Source organism: Chondrus crispus, genomic scaffold (genome assembly GCF_000350225.1).
Source record: "Chondrus crispus Stackhouse genomic scaffold, scaffold_223, whole genome shotgun sequence".
NCBI classification, from domain to species: domain Eukaryota; phylum Rhodophyta; class Florideophyceae; order Gigartinales; family Gigartinaceae; genus Chondrus; species Chondrus crispus.
Window position 1 is genome coordinate 149,369 of NW_005179099.1, and position 20,250 is coordinate 169,618.

At 56.8% G+C, this 20,250-nt stretch overlaps 1 protein-coding gene across 1 annotated transcript; it reads left to right on the plus strand.

The window, feature by feature from the left end:
• Positions 1-1,206: 1,206 nt before the first annotated feature.
• Positions 1,207-1,679, plus strand: CHC_T00009211001 (exosome component 4-like Rrp41-like). Its single transcript, XM_005715573.1, is given in 2 exon segments — positions 1,207-1,658; positions 1,667-1,679. The coding sequence occupies 2 exon segments, from the start codon at positions 1,207-1,209 to the stop codon at positions 1,677-1,679; spliced, it is 465 nt and encodes a 154-aa protein (XP_005715630.1).
• Positions 1,680-20,250: the final 18,571 nt, after the last annotated feature.

The following is a 20,250-nucleotide window of genomic DNA, read 5'->3' on the forward strand; positions in this document are numbered from 1 at the left end:
TTCGAGAGCGAGGGGGAGGGCCTGCGAGGAGATCTCCTCGCCGCCGGCCGGAATTGCCTGCTCCTCTAGAGGAGCAGGCAATTCCGGCACGCGATGTTCTGCTACCACGACGCGATGCGGGCGTGGCAGCAGCCCGCGTGGGCCGCTGGCAGGAAGGGGCAGGTCGGGCGCTGAGCGTGTTGCTGTTCGTGAGAGTGGTTGTGTGGCTTAAATGGGCTGTGGTGCGTACGATGGACGGGGGGCCTCTTGCGAAACCCGTCGCCCGTCGCTCTGGGCGGGGAGGAGATTGGGGAGTGGGAAAAGCCGTTGCCGGATTGTGGTGTGGGCGGGCTTGCCGGGGGACTGAGGGGCGGGGACTGCCCGAAGGTATGTGTCGGAGCGTGATTGGGTAGAAATTAGGGTTTTTGTAGGTACAATACGTAATGGGCTCTGTCCCCATTGGAAATCAAAAAAAACAAAATACTTGCAACTCTCCTGGAATGGGCGGTGCGGAACGAGGCAGTGGCGCAGTTTTTAGATGATTTTCCCGCCTCCCAACCAACTCTGGAGCTTGCGTGCCGCACACTCACTGCCGCCCCCTGTATCAACTGGAGTACCAAAACCCCCCAAACCTGTCCCCCCTCCCCCGGACCAAGTCGTACCCGCTTGTCCCATGCCGACCGCCCATTCTTCGGTATCACATGTTCTGCATGGCAAACCCTTCTTCCCCTACCGTCTTGGCCCACTGCCTGCCTCCTTGCCGTCCTCCCCCTGCTTTATTTTCACTGGAAAATCGGCTCGCCGAAGTCTATCCACATCCAACGCGTAAATCTAATCTGTCAGAGTGTGCGCCTCGCCTCTTTGAACCCACCGAATTATACCTCTGCGCTGTTCCACCATTGCCACACCTTCGCGCCTGTACAATTGCCGAGCGCACGAGTCCACCACCCCCACTCTCACCCGCCATGCCACCCGCAACGAAGCGCTCCCGCAACCGCGGCGGAGGCGCGGGCCGCCTAGAATACATTTCCCTGAACGGGCTTCGCATCGACGGCCGGCGCCCGACCGAGGGGCGCAAGATCCGGTGCTGGCTGGGCGCGCTGTCCCGTGCTACTACCAGCAAAGCAACACGCGCGTCCTCGCCGCCGTGTACGGCCCCGCGAGCCCCACTCGCGCGCAAGCGTCCAGCACGACCGCGCCGTCGTCAAGTGCGAGGTCTCCACCGCCATGTTCGCCTCCCCCGTCTACCCCAGTACCTGGAAGGGCGACGGCAAGAGCACCGCCGCCGCCCTGGTCATGCAGAAGGCCTTCGAGGGCGTCATCCTGACCGCCTCGTACCCCAAGAGCCAGATCGACATCTATTTCCAGGTCCTCCAGAACGACGGCGGCGCGCTCGTCGCCGCTGTCAATGCCGCCAGTTTGGCACTGGTTAATGTCGGCGTCGCCATGTCGGATTTCGTCGTCGCTTGTGGTGTGGGCTTTGTGGACGACACCTTTGTCGTTGATCCTAGCTCGTTGGAGAGCGCCTCGGATCGCCCGGAGCTCACGCTCGCCGTCTTGAGTCACTCTGCTAAGATTGCTTCGTGTCAGTTGGATAGCAAGCTCCCGGATGGCGAGTCGTTTGAACGCGCTTTGGAGTTTGCGACGTCGGGTGCCAACCAAATTTTCAAGGTCCTCGAGTACGAAGTGCGCAAGTATAGCTTGAACGGGCCCGGCGGGCCGCGGCGCGGCGTGGCGCGCGCGAACCGGCCGCGAGGGGGAGAGGCCGGTGGCGAGCGCCAGGTGGGCGAGACAGGGGAGCTCGGGCGCGGGGGAGCGCGCGGGTGGGACGAGCTCCGCGGCGGAGGGCTTAGGGAAGGCGGGGTGCGCGGGTGCGCGTCCCGGGGGCGGCGGCGGCGCGGCTGGAAGCCGCGCGAGAGGAAGTCGGGCGAGGGCGGCATGCTGGTGCGGGGAGGGGGCGAGGTTGTCGGCGCGGGGGGGAGGGTGAAGGGGAAGGTGAGTGCGAACAAGTTGATCTGGACGACCCTGGAAGAAAGCGGCATGCTTTGTTGAGACGGATCAACGGACCGCAGTGCAGTGCCGTTGAGATCATTTGCCCGCCACGTGTCGCGTATTGCCACGTATGATACGTGCAACCGTGTACAGCTCAAGAGCGATCGCGCGAATGGCGCGGGATTTCGACATGCCGACTTGACCGACGCGTCCAAGGAGTATTTGCGCTTTCGCACCATTGCCCCAAAGGTCAAGTCGCTTATGACCGAGCTGCACTCTCGCGCCAAGGTGAATCTTGCTGGGAAGGGGCCTCTGACTGGAAGGGATGGCGGTGCGGATGCCAGGGGGATGTACGGCCGGGGGGTGAATTCCATTTCGGACCCGTACTCGAATCTCGCAGCGAGCGGGATCTCGGGGCTTAATACGAACCCGGCGTTTTCGACGAGGAGCACTGCGCGCTTTATTTGTACTCTTGTAAACTTGCTTGACTCACGCGGTCTCGTCGCTTTGTAATTCTATCAATGCGCCTCGTTGTTTGTCTTAAGCTTATTAATGTCATCGGCATGTGGTGCCTTTGGGACACGCCGCGTCTGAGCGTAATTGTTGTACAAATTTTGAAACCCCTGCGTTCATCGAACGTGCACTTCTTCGTCAAAGAACTCGGAAAGCGGCAAGTTCGACAACGGCAGCCCCGAACGATACGGCTTACATGGCTGCACGCGAGACCAGCTCGGACGGAACCAAGGGAATGACAAGGAGCACAATTTTTAAAATGGCATAACTGGCCACGGCCCCACCAGCGGCTCAAGCGACCCCTTGCGACGCCATCCTTGAGAGTGTGTCGCAAGAAGGTTTGCTCACGCGGGGTGAACGAGGTGAAATGCTCCTCACGAATGGTATCCCTGGCCAACCGCAACGCCGTGGCAGTCTCATGTGGCTCGACTGCAGCGGCAATGGTGAGAACTCTTGCGGCGCGTTCGCGACGTATGTGCGACAGTGGCGGGCAAGGACCATCAGATGAACTACCTTCCGCTATCGCATAGCTGGGTCGAGAAAGAACGGAAAGAGCCACCAGGCTTGCCGGTCGCAGTCTGAAGCGGGCAAACATGACGGCCAGCACGGCTTTTGCGCGACCTCCCGCGGCATTCTTGAACTTTTCTGTGGAAGAAGATTTTGAGGTACCACATATGTTTTTACTGTTGAGGCACCTGAAATGAGATTTGCAGAGACTGTTGACGTGAAGACTGTCTTCTGTCCTTTCGGTGCAATTAAGTAGCTCGCCTGTTGTCCCGTATGCGCATCGCGTAGATTCGAATGATGTGATAAAACTACCGCCGTTTGATCCCATTTTGTTCGAGCGCTCTTGTTTAGTGGAGCCGTTAGGACTTTTCATCTGGATGTGGGGGATAAAGATGGGTTTCGTTGTCCGGAGTGGTTCAGGAGCACGGCGATATATCGGTTTAGCAGGGGAAGGAGTGAAATATGCACATTCGGAGCCGAATATGACATACAAAAAGTCCAAATTTACCACCGCAGCAACCCGAAGTTAGACCTTCCTCCTGAATGGTCCGAGCCGCCCCTTGGGGTTTGTATCAACGAAGGCTCCGCTTATCGAATGTGATGTGCATGACAGCGCCCGCATTACCATCCATACCAGTAAGTACCTTATCTATAAGCACAGCGTAATAGTCTCTTCCAACTTAGAGTGTTCAATCGTGCCGTACAGATACGCACGTTATTTCCCACATGTGCGCACCGATGTTGTACTTGCAATTTGAAACAGTGCGAACCACCCACCCGCACTCCATAAAGGGTTCAGTACAGTTTACCATGTCAGTGCTAAGCATGAAAATGTTCATTTATACGACGACGCCAGTTGCTATCACACCTGTCTGATGTGAGCGAAGTGAGCGCTCCCGTATATGGAAGTAGAGGAAACAGGAATGTTTCTTAACAGTCATGGGAGTAACGTTATGTTGCCGTTCTAGTGCCGCGGGGGGAAAGGACGCTGGAGTAGAGCAGGCCGCCGACGACGAGGATCGCGAGCGTGCGGCGCACGCTGGTGCGTCGCGGCTTAGTCAAACATCGAAGCCGAGGTCAAACGCGTGTTTCACGGCGACGAACGCGGGAGCCAAGCCTGCGTCCAGCGTGGTAGCCTTGGGCAGAAACCGGCCCGCGACCTCGGTCTTGTCGCACGCGAAGTAATATTAACTGACGGCCATCCAGCTGACGGCGCTCTTCGGATCGGGGTGGACCGGCGGGTGGGACTCTTGAAAATTGTGCATAACGGCACCCGACTTGCGAATTTTGACGAGCTATGAAGAGATGAGGGAATGCCACTCCGATGGCACTCCGCACGAACTACGGCGGTGTGATGCTACTGCGGTGGCACTCCGCCTGTGATACGACAGCACTGCACGGTTGACCGAGAGTTTCGCCCTGCTGTACCTAATGCTACATATACACTACGTAAATACTACGATTGCACCCCTAGTCCTCCGATCGCCCTGCGGGTAGCCTACGAACGCCTACAGTAGGGTTGCTAGGGGAATCTCCGAGCACTGATCGACGAGTTACACTCGCGGATAGTGCTCGTCGAAGACTCCCGTTTCGCCTCGCCCGAACCGTCCGGGCAAGGTCGCCCTGAGAGGCCGACCTCGGTGAGACGACCCGAGGACCGAACCTCTCCGTCCGCAGAGCAATTGGGTGCGTTCGCGCACCTCTCCGCTGAGCTCGACGCCACTCGTCGGCGTGCTCGTGACATGGAACGTACCATGGCCGAAAGGCTACCCGGTGCCCCCTCGAGAGGGCCCGGTGGTACCGTACCTCCGAGCGCCGCCGCCCCGGAAGGTTGGCGTCCGACTGGTGCCGCTACCAGTCGGACTGCAGAAGAAAGCCGTCCTCCGATAGACGCGAACTTCGCGTCTGAGACCCAAGCCTTGCCGCCTATCGCCGGAAGTAGGCGGCAAGTGGACCGCGTATCGTACGCGGACGAAAAGGAGCGTGGAGGAGCCGCCCGCGGATCCGGAGAACCGATGTTCTCCGTCGATCCCCGCTGGGGCGGCTACCCGCCGGCGAGTTACGCCGAGCCTCCAGGTCCGGTAGACGTCTGTACGCTACCGGTTACCTCCTTCGGCACGCTGGGTCCCGCGGAACCTGGGCTCGAGCCGGTACATACGATGATCCAAGAGTTCAGCGCCGTTGCTGACTATCGTATGTACCGCTTGGATAACACCTCGAGGCTCGTTACCTCGGGTGACGCGGGACGGATCGCAAAGAACCTCCAACGCTGTCGTGGGATCCGTCCCACGATGCGCAGCTTCGACGGTACCGACCCGATCCAGCTGCTGCCGTTCTTGAAAGATATCCGAATCACCTTCAACTCGCAACACCTGACCGAAGGTGTTGCGGTACGAGTCCTCGCGCACTTCCTCGAGCACGACGCGGAGCGCCTGTATACGAGTTATACGATGCGTGGCCTCCGCGACGGCCAGCTCCACGACGACGAGATCTAGCCGGGGCTCGTGAATCAATTCTTAAAACGCTACCTCACGGACGACGTGTTAGGTGAAGCGTACGACGCTGTCGCTACGGCGCGACAGCAATCGCATGAGACGGAAAGCACGTTTGCTGACCGACTCGAGACTGCCGCGTTCCGATGCACGGCAGTCTTCTCCGAACAGTCCCTCGCGCACTACTTCGTGCGGGGACTTGCACCGGCAACCCGTGCCGCAGTATTCGAAACTGTGCAAAGGCTGCCAGGCAGTCAGAAGACCGATCTTCCGACCATTCGCCGTGTCGCCACGGCGGAAGGTACAACGTACCGCGCTCGGCGCGATTTACCTCTGCCGGCTTCGAAACCGGCAGGGAAGGCTGGAAGGACTACGAAGTGCGCCGCGACAAGTTCGCCGGCCTCGACCCTCCATAGCGGGGAGGAGGAGTGGCAGGCCGACCCTGTCCTCATTACGCAAGGAGCAGGGCCCGTGGGGGCACGAACCCCCTCACCGATGTCGACCGGAACGACATCGAGTTACGCGACCGCCTTCGCGGCCACTCCAAGAGTGCCAAGGGGTACGGACCCCCGGGTCGCAGAGCTCGACATATCGAGCCGAGATGCAGGAGGCGAAGCGCCTCGCGTGCCCCTCCTCACCGATGAGGAGGCGCGGCACGCGGCGACCTTCGCCTCAACGGACGGCAGCGCGTACGTGTGCTGGCTATGCCGTACGTACGGGCATGCCATGTACGCGTGCCCGTTCCTGTCGCCGGAACAACGAATGTTCACGGCGTACAGGAACTACCGCTACCAGATGGAGACGCGCCCCGGTACGCGTAATCTCCTCCGGCAAGCGGCGGGCGAGGGCCGTCCCCTGCGTCAAGGTTTCCCGCACCGGTCGGGTGGGGGCGCACGCTTCGCCCCCCGTGGAGGTGGGTACCGTCGTAACGAAGTTGATCGTCGGGATCGACCCGCCTACCGACAGGCGGACACAAGGTACCCCCGACAAGGAAAAAGAGGGGACCGAGGCCGTTCTCGGTTACCCCAACAGGTACAAAATGCGATAATGTACCTGCAAGACTGGGTAGAGGATCCGTACCCTCTACCTACGGAGGGTCACGAAAGCGAGCCGACTCGCTTCGTCCCCCATATCCTGCGACGACCGTACGTCGCAGGTCAAGGCCCGGAAGTACCCGAGTACTTCACCAAGGCCGCCGATCCGCAGTGGGGGAATCGTCCCGACCCACGCGGCCGGCTACCCGAAGAAGACCTGGCCGTCGATAGCCAGGAGGTTAGCTCCGATAGCACGGGTAGTTCGAAAAAAGGGTAAAGACGGTTACGTACGCGCGGTCGCGTGAGCCGTCTTTTCCCCCCGAACTAGACCCGACCCCGCGTGCTCGCCAAGGACACGGGGGGTATTGTCCGATAATACATCCCCCGCTACCGGAGGCGCGCACGGGAGCTCCTGTAACGCCGATACAGGAGGGAGCGCACGTCGAGGCCTCCGAAAGCCCGACGGTATGAGAACAAGACGCCTGAACAGCCGACGTCCCGGTGAGGCGTACCGATGGCGACGGGGGCAACGACGACCGAAAAGATTCGGTCGACCCCCTGACTCCCGCGAGCCCAAGGCCGCCGGAGAAGGGTCCGTGTCGTACGGACTCGAACAATCCGAGGGCCGTCACTGATCCGCGGACGCCCCAAGAAAGGGGAGAAGGAAACGCAAGCGGGGCCCGCACCGAAACCGAAGGCCCCGGCCGAACGACCTCACCGATAAGGTCGCCCCGAAGGTTGTCGACGGCGTCATTTGCCTTATGACATCGAAGATTTACAACGTCCTCGGCTCGATAGCCACAGAGGGAAATGCGATTAAACCCCGCACGATCGCCGTTGATACGTGCTCGGGGTATAATCTGGTGAGGAAGGCCGACCTTCCCCCCGATTGGACGCGCTACGTCGTGCACGACGCACCTCTGCCACGATTGGCAGGCGCGAATAGCAACCCCCTCAAGCTTTCGGCCGTCGTCCGCCTGGCCGTGCGATTGAGGAACACGGTGTTCCGAATTCCGTTCGTAGTCGCGGACCGGCTCGCCGTGCCGGTCCTCCTTGGCACGGCCTTCATCGATACGCACGTGCGATATATCGACATCGAAGCTCAACGAATGGAGCTACGCCAAGGCGGTTCTGTCGCCATCGTCGACGGAAAGGGGGAGTCGACTCCCCCTACCAGGCGACACGGGCGACACACGGGTCGGCCGGACGTACGCGAGGAGGCCCCGCAGGCGATCCGAATCGCCCGCTGGGTTACCATCCCCGCGATGTCACAAGCCCGCGTGCGTGTGACAACCGCGGGGAGGGGCCTCGTGTTCCTGGAACCCAAGCCCTCACTCCAACACCGACATGGAGTGAGGCTGACAAATGGCGTCGCGGAGGTCCTACCGAATCAGACCTTCGACGTCATCGTCGCGAATTTCTCACGACGAGAAAGGAGGCTTCCGAAGCACACCGTCGTGGGATACTCGAAGCGCAACCCCCTCGCGATCCTCACTCCGGAACGTAAGGTCGCCGAGGGGATCGCGCACGCGCTACACCTGACCGACTTGACCGATCAAGTCGGTGGGGTAGGAGTTGGTCGATCCAACTCCGACGATAAGACCACCGCCGGGGGCACGGGGGTCGACCCGGACGAACAGTCACCTTTATGCCAACCGACGGCGAGGGATACTGTACTCCCTGAGCAAAAGGATCCCGAAAGTCCACCGATGGATTGGGAAAAAGAGATCGACCTGTCATACATTGACGATGACAAGCTCCGTGGCCACGTGCTCGAGATGCTCCGTAAGCACTCGAGTCTGTGGAACGGTGCGCTTGGAACGATCCAAGCCACGGAGCACCGCATTCCCCTCGAACCAGGAACAAAACCGATTCGTTCTATGCCCTATCGGAAGGGCCCGGCCATGCGCGAAATGGTCGCAAAGGAAGTCAACAAGATGTTGAACGCAGGGGTTATCGAACCCGCGAGCACCGAGTGGGCGTCCCCCGTGGTGCTTTTACCGAAGAAAGACGGGTCTCTTCGGTTCTGCGTGGACTACCGGCGTGTCAACGCGAAGACGGCAGCGGATTCGTATCCGCTGCCACGGATGGACGACTGCATCGACTCGTTAGAAGATGCAGCCGTCTTCACCACGTTGGACTGCAATTCCGGTTATTGGCAGATCCCGGTCGCTCCGGAAGACCGGGATAAGACCACGTTTACGACGCACATGGGCACGTTTCGCCACTTGCGCATGCCGTTTGGACTCAAAGGGGCACCGGCCACCTTCCAACGTGCGCTCGACATAATACTTTCCGGAGTCCGCTGGCAAATATGCCTCGTCTATCTCGACGACGTGATCGTGTTCTCCCGTACGCACGGAGAACACGCCAGGCATCTCGATACCGTCTTGAGCTTACTGCGGAGTTCCGGTATCTCCCTTAAGCTCAAGAAGTGCAGCTTCTTCCGACCGAAGGTGCACTACCTGGGGCACGTCATCTCCCCAGGCAAGTTGAGCGTGGCCGATACGGCGGCCGACGCTTTCAAGACGTTCACGTTCCCGAGGACGTTGACGGAAGTGCGCTCGTTCCTCGGGGCGTGTAACGTATACCGCCGATTCGTTAAGGGGTTCGCTAAGATTGCGCGTCCTCTGACCGACATGACGCGCAAGGATTCGGATCCCGATTTTTATAACCCCACGGAGCTGCAACTTCAGGCGTTCGAGAACCTTAAGAAGTGCATGATCGCTCCGTCGATCCTCGCGTTGCCCCGGCACGGTCGTCCGTACATGATAGACACCGACACGAGTGCCTACCAACTCGGCTGCACGTTACTTCAGGAGCACGAAGAGCCGAACGACTGGCGCCCCGTGGGGTATTGGTCGTACTCACTGTCCGATAGTGAGCGCAACTACAGCGCTACCGAACGCGAGTGCTTCGCCGTAGTGTGGGCCGTCCGCACCCCACGGCCGTACGTAGAAGGCAGGAAGTTCACCGTACGGACGGACCATGACGCCCTCCGATGGCTCATGTCCCTCACCGAGAGTTCCGGAAGACTCACGCGGTGGCGGCTACGTCTGCCTGAATACGATTTCACCATTCAGTACCGCCCCGGATGCGTGCATGAGGTGCCCGATGCCCTGTCACGACTCGTGTCGCCGAAGGTCGCCGATGACCTTCGCTCCACCGTCGAGGTGGATGACGACATCCCCACTTTCGACGGGGGCACGACAGTTCGAGACGTATCGAACGAGCTCGTGGACCACGCTTGTACCGCGAGCTGTGATCATCAGGCCGTCCATGTCTTCGTAACGACACGGAATCAAGCCGAAGCCCGAACAAGGTCGCGCGCACGGACGCGCGACGGACCGCGAGGTGACGACGAAGCCCCCGCTCTCCAAGGACCCAATTCGTTTTGGGAGGAGAACGACGAGTTCGACGCCGCCGACATCCAGCGCGCGGAAGACCCCGAGGCTGGCGCGCTCGACTTCCCGGTCGCCCCACTGCAGTACGACCTTCCGGCCCCTCTTACGATAGAGGAGATAGCCGAGGAGCAACGCGTGGATGACTTCTGCCAAACCGTTTTGGCACGACAGTCAGAGTCTCGGGACTCCGCGTTCTTCGAGGACCACCAAGGGGTGCTCAAGCAGAGATACCCCTTCGACCCTGATATCGTTCAGGTCGTGGTACCTCGGACGCTCCGCGCCAGGCTCCTTCGCCTGTGCCACAACCCGGCCATCGCGGGGCACCCGGGCCAGAATCGTATGTACTACGCACTTCGACGCGAGTACTACTGGCCCCACCTGGCTGCAGACGTCGCAGCCACGGTGCAAGGGTGTCGAACCTGCGCGATGAACCGGGTGAAGCTGAGGAAACATCTCAACCGATTGAGATTGTTTCCAGCTACGAGGCCCCTCGAGAGCCTCGCGATCGACATCTTGGGGCCGCTCCCCAAGATGAAGGCAGGAAAACGGTTCCTGCTCGTGATTACGGACCGCTTCAGTAAGCTAACGCAAGTCGTTGCGCTCCGCACGATAACAGCTCACACGGTCGCAGTTGCGTTCTGCGACTCGTGGGTGTTCAAGTATGGCGTCCCTCGCACGTTGCTTTCGGACAACGGCCCTCAGTTTAATGCCAAGTTCTTCCACAGCACGTGCCGCGTCCTGGGGATAACGAATTTGTACACTTCGGCGTACCATCCCCAGACGAACGGGCAAGTCGAGCGATATAACCAAACAATCGCCTCGATGCTGAGGAACTACGTGGGTGAACACCAGGACGACTGGGATGTGTACGTGTGGCCGCTTACGTATGCGTACAACTCCCACGTACATTGCACCACACGCACCACGCCGTTTGAGCTCGTGCTCAGCAGGCCACCGCTGGAGTTCTCTCTCCGACTGGCGGACGGCGACGCGCCCCTTCCGATGGGGGGAACCAACGTGCCGAGTTCCTCAAGACCATGGATTCGACTATCCAGAAGGCCTACGGGAGCCTGCGTTGCACACAGGCTCGCTACAAGCGCGACTTCGATAAGCGCATACGACGTATTAATTCCCGCCTCTGTCCCGGAGAATACGTATATCTCAACCCCACCGATGGGGCTAAGACATCAAACAAGCTCGCTTCGCCCGCTGTCGGACCCTACCGCGTGCTCGCCAATGACCGCCGAACCATCACGATCGATCGTGATGGGGTCACCGAGCGAGTCTCCGCCGACCGCTGCGTGTACGCGCCGTCTCCGATAGACGCGCCACGAGCAAGTACGACGACCCCGCGGGACCTCGCCGATAAGGTCACCGCGGGAACGCAGTATGCCTTCCAACGGCTACTGAGACATCGAGTCATGGAAGACGGAACTACGGAGTTCCTCATCAAGTGGGGGGATTACGACGCGCCCACTTGCACTGCGCGGACTCACGTTCCGGAGGAGTTGGTGTCTCGTTATGCCCAACGCCTCCGGAGACGAACCGGCAGAGATCTCACCTGTAGTGCAATGCGCCTGTTAGGCAGAGACCAAGGTCCGACGGTCCAACACAAACAACAGCAACAAAAACAACAACTGCCAACGGCACAGCGCTACGGAGTGTTCGAAGCTCCCTGTCCTCTTTAAGCGGGTTTGCGGCCCGCAGTAGCTCGGATCCCTGATAGGGGGGGCAAAGAGAAGGGCCCAGCCCGGGATCGGTAAATGGTGGTAGAGATTTGTAAAGGCAACTGCTCGACGAGTTCGGAGGGGTGTTTAGGTAAACCTGGTCCGATGGGTCGTAAATCCAATGCTCGAGGAGCGCCTTGTACACCTTATACCCTTGATAAGGTCTTCGACGGGGACGTCGCAACGTAGCCCGTCGGGAAACAAGAAAACGTAGCAGCGCTACACCGTCGTACTGCCCGATGGCAAAGTACCAACAACGGATCGGTCGCAACCAGATTCCGATGGAACCAACACTGAGAAAAGCACCACTGGTGCACCAACACAAAAGCCCGATGGCAAATGACGTCACGTTGCGGATCGCAATCCTACAAGGTGGAACCAACTCAAGATTAAGGGAAATTAGGATAGGGAAATAAAGGAAAATTGATAAGGGAAAAGGGGACCCCGAGCGATAGAGGATGCCGTAGGCTTAGGTAAAAGGGAGCGTCTTGATAGAGACGGACTTCGACCAAGGCGACATTCAACTCCGGCAACTCGGGTTCGTTGGGAAATAAAGGAAAAAAGGAATGGGACCCCCGAGCGCTGAAGGATGCCGTAGGCTTAGGTAAAAGGGAGCGTCTTGGTAGAGACGGACTTCGACCAAGGCGACAGTCAACTCCGGCAACTCGGGTTACCTTTACTGACTTGGTCGTCAGAGGACTAAGGTATATATCGCCCCGCCGGAGCCACTACAGTAGCTCTCGGCGCTAGATCCTAGATCTAATCTAATGTTAAATAACTAATATGCGACTAATTAATATTAATAATTAAAATAATAAAGTGAAATGATTTCCACTTTTGCTTGTCATACCCCATCATTTTCATCTCTTTTGACCCCCCTTTTCAGGTGCGTATTGCACTACATATCCCTCTTCTGAGCGCCCTTGCGCAACGCCCAGCCATCGTATAATCTCCTGCCGCTGCTGACCGTGTTTCCCGGTCATCAATCACTCTGCGCGGCGTTCTAGCAAGGGTAAGACGAAAATACCATGCTTCCTTCTCCATCGGAACACTCGGACGATAGTGCCACCCGTAGACGTCCGGGCGTTGGCTTTCCTCGCAAGTTCGAAGTGCCCCGGGGTCTTCCTTCCATACCCCGTCCACCCCCTGTTACCGTTCCTGCCGAGCCGGCATTCCATCCGGGCTACCATTCCTCTTGGGTGGCCCGCCGTCATCCTTCGCTCGAGGAGCTGCAGAACAAAACCATGCGTGATAACGCAGCCCTGTTTGCTTCTGCTCAATGGTTCTACTCTGTGGGCGTCCGCGACCTCGACGGCATCAAAAATAATTTCGCCGATGATGCGGGCATGTTGCCCGGTAACCTCCCGTTGCAGGCTATTCACACCTTTGACTGGCGCACCCGCATCGCTATACCCACCTCCATCCTACGTCACTCCTCCCCGCGCGGTCGCTCCTCCTTATCCCTGCGCTTCATGGACGCTGTGCTCACTCGGATCGAGATTCCTATGGCCGACGCCCTCATACCTTCATGTTACCACTGCGACACTTGGCAGTGTCGTACGGAGGGGGAACGACTCTACCTCGACAACCTCATCGACTGCACCTACGGTGACCCCGTGTCCGAGGCCCTTCACCTGAGGGTCCGCTCCTCGCCCCTACCTCGGACCCTCCATCATCTACAATTCCCAACGAAAATACCTCTGCTGCCGCCGTTTACCATCGCCTTCTCATGGCTCATGATGTGGAGGGAGAAGCTCTCCAGGGGGCGTCCCTGGACGACTTGCGAGTTCTAGCTCGGCTTGTCACCTCCCTTCCAAAGGGAAAATCCCTTGGGGCATAGTCTCGTTGAGACGGCGGCCACAGCACTCCCTTGCGACTCGTCCTTCTTTTCCCATCCTGCCCGCATGATAGTCGACTAGCGACTTTATCGTACGACCCTTGGGCGATAAAAAGAACCCATTTGCAAATCTCCTGTTACTTCCCACGTCTTCCTCTTTTGCATTTTCAGTTTTCCCTTTCCTGATTCCCCTATGTTTCTTTCTCTTCAATTCCTCCTCTTTGTTTCTCAATTTCCCCCAATTTCCTGCGCATTCTCTTTTTCCCATCCTCGATGTGCGTCTTCCCTTTCCTCCTCTTTTGAGATTTACCTCCTCTTTTTGTCTCTCCCATTTTACCTCTTCAAATTCCTCACTTACCTCCTCTTCTCTCGCACATCGGGCATCCTCGAAAACGTCATCAAGACCACCTACCATCCGTTCTCGGGGCTCCTTAGGGGGAAGATTATTGTCAATTAAATTCGACAAGACGAGGGGGGTTGCGACCCCCTTGTCCTTCGATCCTTGTTACAACAGCTCTGTAGAAACCTCCTTCAACGTTTCCGTGGTCTCTCTGCACCGCTTTTCCTTTTTTCGTTATGGTTCCCGTCCTTCCTTCCCCTTTTCTCCCCTTCATTCCGCAAATTTCTCCTCTTTCTTGCACATTCTCTTTCTCCCATCCGCGATGTGCGTTTCCCCTTTTCTCCTCTCTTTTTTTGCATGCGTCTGCTAAGCGCAGACGCCCTAAATGAGTCCAACGTCATTTTCATTGCCGGTGTCACTTGCCCCTTTTGCTTCTTAAAAACCCCCTTTTTCCTTCTCAACCTTCAGACGGTCTCATTGTCTGTCCAATTACCTCGTCGAGGGAATGTACTAATTGTGAATAGGGGTTCCATGTTTCCAATGGCCCCGCCTTGGTCGCTGTCCGGTGAGAGGCCTCCGGAAGCGCCCTTGTAGCACGTTACGGTCGTCGTAAGTCCCGCCATGTTACGAACGTCCCGCAATAAATTGTACTTCTCGTACGACCTTCTCCGTTCTTTGAGATCGACTCCTGATCTCGTTTCGGCCTCCCCTCTTTTTTTGCGGATGTGACACAGTAGAATTGAGATGTCTGCGGCGTGTACGTTCGTGAAGATTCACTCCCTCGAAGCGACGCTGCCGTTGTTCACTGGTCTCTCGGATGAAGGTCTGGGTGCGTAGGTAGACATGGGTCTCCATTGTTGCTGGTCGCCCCGTTTCTGCTGTACCGTGCGGCACGATCACGTATCGTTGGTCCTTCACAATGTCCCCTTGCGTGTACGTTAGTTCGACAGACCGTCCGCTCGAACCAACCAGGGTCTTCACAACTGTGGAGCCCTTGTCGAACGTCCTCAACGGCCTTCCCTTGACTGACCTGGTGTTTTTGCTGATTAGTGTCCGAGGGAGGCGACCGGGTCTCCGACGTCACCAGAAAAATAGAATGTAGCCGAACAAAGCGAAGTGAAAGCCGAGCACGACAGTCGCGTAACTTTTTCCTGCCTAACGAATTTCCATCCCCAATCTGTCGATCCTGGTCTTGCGCGTCGGCGTAGCGGTGTGGGGTCGTATTCCGCCTTCACAAAAAAAACAAGCAACCCAACGGAGAGCAAATAAATATTAGGCAGCTAGAAAGGGAGTCAAAGAACAGGAAGTAAAAGGATGGGGTCGCCTCGGTAGGTCACTCAGGGTATAAACAACGTCCTGAGCTGGGCGACGTCAGTCGCTGCACGCAACAGACAGATTGTCGGTCCCAAGCTCGTCGAGCGACACTTTCTCTCCGTGGAGGTCGTCCTCGCCGTATGAATAAATAGATCACAATCCGCTCCCCTTCCTTCTTTCTTTCGTCTTCCTTACGCTGCTTCGAACAATGAGGTTTGCTGCGACAGTGGATAGCCGCTGTTCTGTGCAGGAAAGGACGGTTCCTATGCGAGTGTTGTGTCTAATGATACGCCGGTACCTCGAAATTGGCGTGACCTCTGTTTGGGGGGGGGAATGTACATGCGACCGTCGAGCGTCGGTCCCTTCATCCGTGGATCGTAATCACCTCGCCTAATGCGAGTTTGGCGACGTCGTCTGGTGGCGGTGTTGGGGGTGTCCCGCTCGGCCGTTGGTGGGTTTGCCGCCGGGGTACTTGTGCCGTTGGCTTTTAGCAAGCGACCAACAAATGCTGTGTTTGCCCCTTAATTTCGATAAAAATTTCGAATGCTGACTGTTGTTCCACTTTGACCACGCCACACTTTTCCGTTTGTCCCTTCTTCTTTGTGAAGTACAGTACACAGTACCTCTCATTGTCCTCTCTAATTTTGATCTGATGAGGGCGGATCGCTGATCCAGACGTGATTTTCCCCACACGCGTCGGTCCGGCGAGTTGTCTCTCGCTTAATTCCGGTTCTGTCTCCTTTGTCCTGCACCAATTTCAGCACCATACTTGTTACACCGTCCTCCTACCATTATGGCGACGTCACCTTCGTCATTACCGGTGTACAACTTTCAGAGCGTAGACGGGCCGATGGCATGCTTGCGAGATTTCCCCCAAACTGTCCCTCAGTCCGCGTATCGACTGCCTTTCTTCGGACCGTGGTCCCGCATCAAACAAAATCATAAGTCACACTGGCAGTGCCCGTCTCCATACGACATCAAAGAAAATTCATAAGACACATCCGTTCTCGGTGGGGGCTGTTGCCGTGGATCCAAAGTATCACAGAATGCGACCTTCTCACTGTGTTTCACGCGCGATCCCGTATTGAATAGCCATGTCCTTCTCCTCTGTACGCCGAGGCTTGCAGTGTCGGACCGTCACCATTTCTTGAAAAAGCGGGGAGGTCCCCTTTTTCCTTCACCATTGTCCTTTCTCGGGACGTTACCAACGCGTGCTCTCTCTTATTCGTCGCGCTGTGTCCTCCTCGTCCGTCTATCGATATGTCCTTTGGTCTTGTTTGATCGAGGCCCGCGATATGCGGCCGCGTCGCCAGAGTCCTGCAACAACAAAAAGAAATAAAATACAATAGAATAGAGTGAAACATAACAGAAAAGAGGGAAAGAAAAGAAACAAAGAAAAGACAGAGTTGAAGAGAAATCATGGTGGTAAGTGCTAAGTAGACCGTCCTGAAAAAAAGATAATAGGACCGATTGTGAGCGTCGACGTCGGTCACCGCGGGTGAATTCGTAGCTGCGCTCTTCTGAGGGTGGTCCCTTTGGACGAGTCTTCGTGCTCGGCGAGCATGGGCAGTGTGTTAGCAGGGAGTGTGACGATGGGCTTCGTGTGAGGCCGGGTGGGGCTCGGCTGCAGGGCGACTTAGAATAGTTATGTCGCCGACTGTGGCAAACGATCACCACTTATCGTGCGTACTGCAGCTGCCGCAATTTTCCCTGCTTTTTGATTATAATTTCACAGCATGGCTGGAATCGACTTCTCACTTGTGTCGCCGGTTCAGCGGGTTGTTGTCAACACGCTTACATATGTATATATAATTTGATTTCATCATCCCCCCCCACGTGGGCGGACCGTCCGTTCGAAACGTCATTTCTCGTGCGTACCGTGATGAAGCGTGTGTGTTTTCCGAGAGGCTCAATGCCTCATCCAAGGATACAGTCTCGCTTCTCTGCCTTGCTCTCCTATCCTTCAAACTCCTTATCTGCGAACCCCGTAGAAGTGTTCCTTTCTCGAAGTTCTGACCTCTCTGTTGTCTCTAACCTACTAACTCTATTTACGATGGCTATCCCGATTGTGCGTGCGACGCTTGCGTGGGTAAGGGGAGCCTTTTCCTTCGGAAATATGTGACTACGGCGCTGCGGGGGATCTGCTCAATAGATTCCCACGTTTCGTCCTCGATGGTATACCCATACCACCTCACTTTGAGAATTAATTTCTCCTCGTCGTAGCCGTGGTCCACGATCTTGTCGATCACATACTCCTGACTCTCGGCTCCTTCTTCCTGCGTGTCCAACTGTCCTTCCCCCTTCCGAAGATCTTCCAACTCATCCTCTTCTCTGGACTTTCCAAACTCGCGTAGGTCTGGAGGCGTCTCCGTTGTCGGCGTTCGACCAACTAAATTATCCTGGTCCCTCGTCGTAGGCGCACTGTTGTGAGGACGTTCCTCGTCCTCCATTACCTCTCCTTCTTCGTTTAGCTCCGGCTCTCCCAGGAACTGTAGCGCTTGCCGTAGGCCAGTTATCGGCGCATAGTCCATCGGGCTTGGGGCTAACTCCACCCTGTCTCGCGATACGCGTTCCTCCTGATCGCCAATGGCAATGACTACCGTATGTTGATCCGATCTTCGGACCTGATAAGGTCCTGTGGCGACTTGTGCCAGCTTGTGTTTCGGTTCGGTAGCCGTGCCCTGCTCCTTCCGAAGGAACACGTAGGACCCCTGCGGGATCTTATATTGCGGTTTGCGAAGGCGTGCGTCGAAATTTCGCTTGTACCGGGCTTGTTCCTTTCGCAAACTCCTATCAGCGCCTTTCATCAGGCTTTCCAACCACGACTGCCATTTCAGGTAGTACGCTCGATTCGAGCTAAATCCTTCCAAACTTGGCTGTGCTTGTAACGCAATGCTTCTCGGCGCCCGAGCTAACACCAGCTCGAAGGGCGCGATATTCGTAGTTCGATGAACTTGCGTGTTGTATGCGAACGTCACAGCGTCGCTAAATAGGTCCCAGTCCTTGGGATGCTCTCCAACGTATTTCGCAACGCGGAAGTCAGCGTGCGGTTAAACCTCTCAACTTGGCCGTTGGCTTGCGGGTGGTACGTAGTCGTAAACACATTGCGTATGCCGAGAATTCGCCAGACATTCTGAAAGAACCGGGCCGTGAACTGTGTTCCATTGTCGGACAGCCGCTTGACCGGCGGTCCGTACACGAATACCCAATGGTGAACGAAGGCTTGTGCCATGTGCGCAGCTGATATCTTCTTCAACGGTACGGTTCGTACCAGTCTCGAGTATCGATCGCTGATCACGAGAATGTACCGATTTCCTCGTTTAGTTGTAATTAGCTCGCCGAGGATGTCGATGGCGACAAACTCCAACGGAGCTTTGGGCGTGAACAGCTTCATTTCCTTCGTGTTTCTTCTTAACTTCACCCTCTCCCGCGCGCATGCGGCGCAATTCTTCGCGACTGCATAGAAGTCTAGGGCCATCGTAGGCCAATAAAAATATCTTCTCAAAGTCTTGTAAAGTTTCCTGCCTCCCGGGTGGCCTGCCAATTTTGCGTAGTGGCTCAACCATAGGACGCGGTCCCTTAACGATTGTGGTATTACCACTTGTACAAACTCTGCCGCGGTACGGCATAGAGTTCCTTCGAGTTCCTCGGTCTCCATGCTGAATGTTCTCACCTTTCCGGCGTCCATTTCTTCCTTGATGCGGTTGCAGAAGGGGTCGACGGCTTGCTCGCGAATGAGCTCCTCCGGAGTGACAGCTTGGAATTGATCGAGGCGATCAGGGGCGGTCCCCCCCTCAAGAGCGAGGATGTCGTCTATCGCGTCAAAACTTTCCTCGTTCTCCACTGTACCCTCGGCCGGTTCGGCCATAAAGCATGGGATTTCGTCGTCGATTTCGTCGACGGTTTCTCCTGCGGTCCGTAATCTTGACAGGGCATCAGCTTGACTGTTCGCCTTGCCCTTCTTGTACTTGATTTCAAAATCGAATTCCGAGAGGCGGAGCCTCCATCGGATTAATCTCCCGCTGGGGTCGGTTACGTTCATCAACCACCTCAATGAGGCATGGTCGGTATGCACGATGAAGTGCTCGCCATATAGATATGGTCTTAAAGTCTGTACGGCCCAAATTACCGCTAGACATTCTTTTTCTGATACAGAATAGTTTCTCTCGGCTGCGGCTAACGTTCTTGAAAGAACCCGATGGGTTTGCGTTGCGCATCCGGGTGTGTTTGAAATAGTACAGCGCCTATTTGGTAGTCGCTTGCATCGGTATCTACCGAGTAGGGTAGGTCCTTCTTCGGCAGTGCCAACACCGGCGGTGCCAAGATGGCGTCCTTGAGCTTATGAAAAGCTTTCTCGCACGGTTCGTCGAATCCTTCCAACTGGACCGGTTGTCCCTTCTTCAACAGTTGATTGAGCGGATGCGCGATTTCGCATAATGCGGAACGAATCTGCGGTAGACATTACAAAGTCCCAAGAAGCTCCTGAGCTGGGTCTGCGTTTGAGGGTACCTCACTTGTTCCAATGCGACGGTTCGCGCAGCGTCCACTTCCAATGTACGTGGCCGAACGACATGGCCCAGGTACTTGATCTTTTCGACGAAAAATTCACACTTGCGAAGTTTGAGCTTCACACCTGCCTTATCCAATACAGAAAGTGTTTCATCCACGTGCACAATGTGCTCCTCCCACGACTTGCTAAAAATTATTATGTCGTCCAGATACACCAAGCAGCACTTCCAACGGAACGGAGAGAGCAGGATATCCATTGCTCTCTGAAACGTCGCTGGCGCGTTAGTTAGCCCGAAGGGCATTCTTGAGAAGCGATACAGTCCTGAGTGACACGAAAATGCGGTCTTGTCGCGGTCGCGCTCAGGGATAGGCATCTGCCAATATCCCGAGATCGCGTCCAACGCGGAGAAAACCTTGGTGTCACCAAGCGAGTCCAGGCACTCATCCATGCGCGGTAAGGGGTACGTGTCCTTCACCGTCACTGCGTTCAGCCTGCGGTAGTCTACGCAAAAACGCATTGACCCGTCCGGCTTGGGCACCAGCAACACGGGCGACGCCCATTCTGACTGCGCTGGTTCTATCACTCCTGCCTCCAACATCTT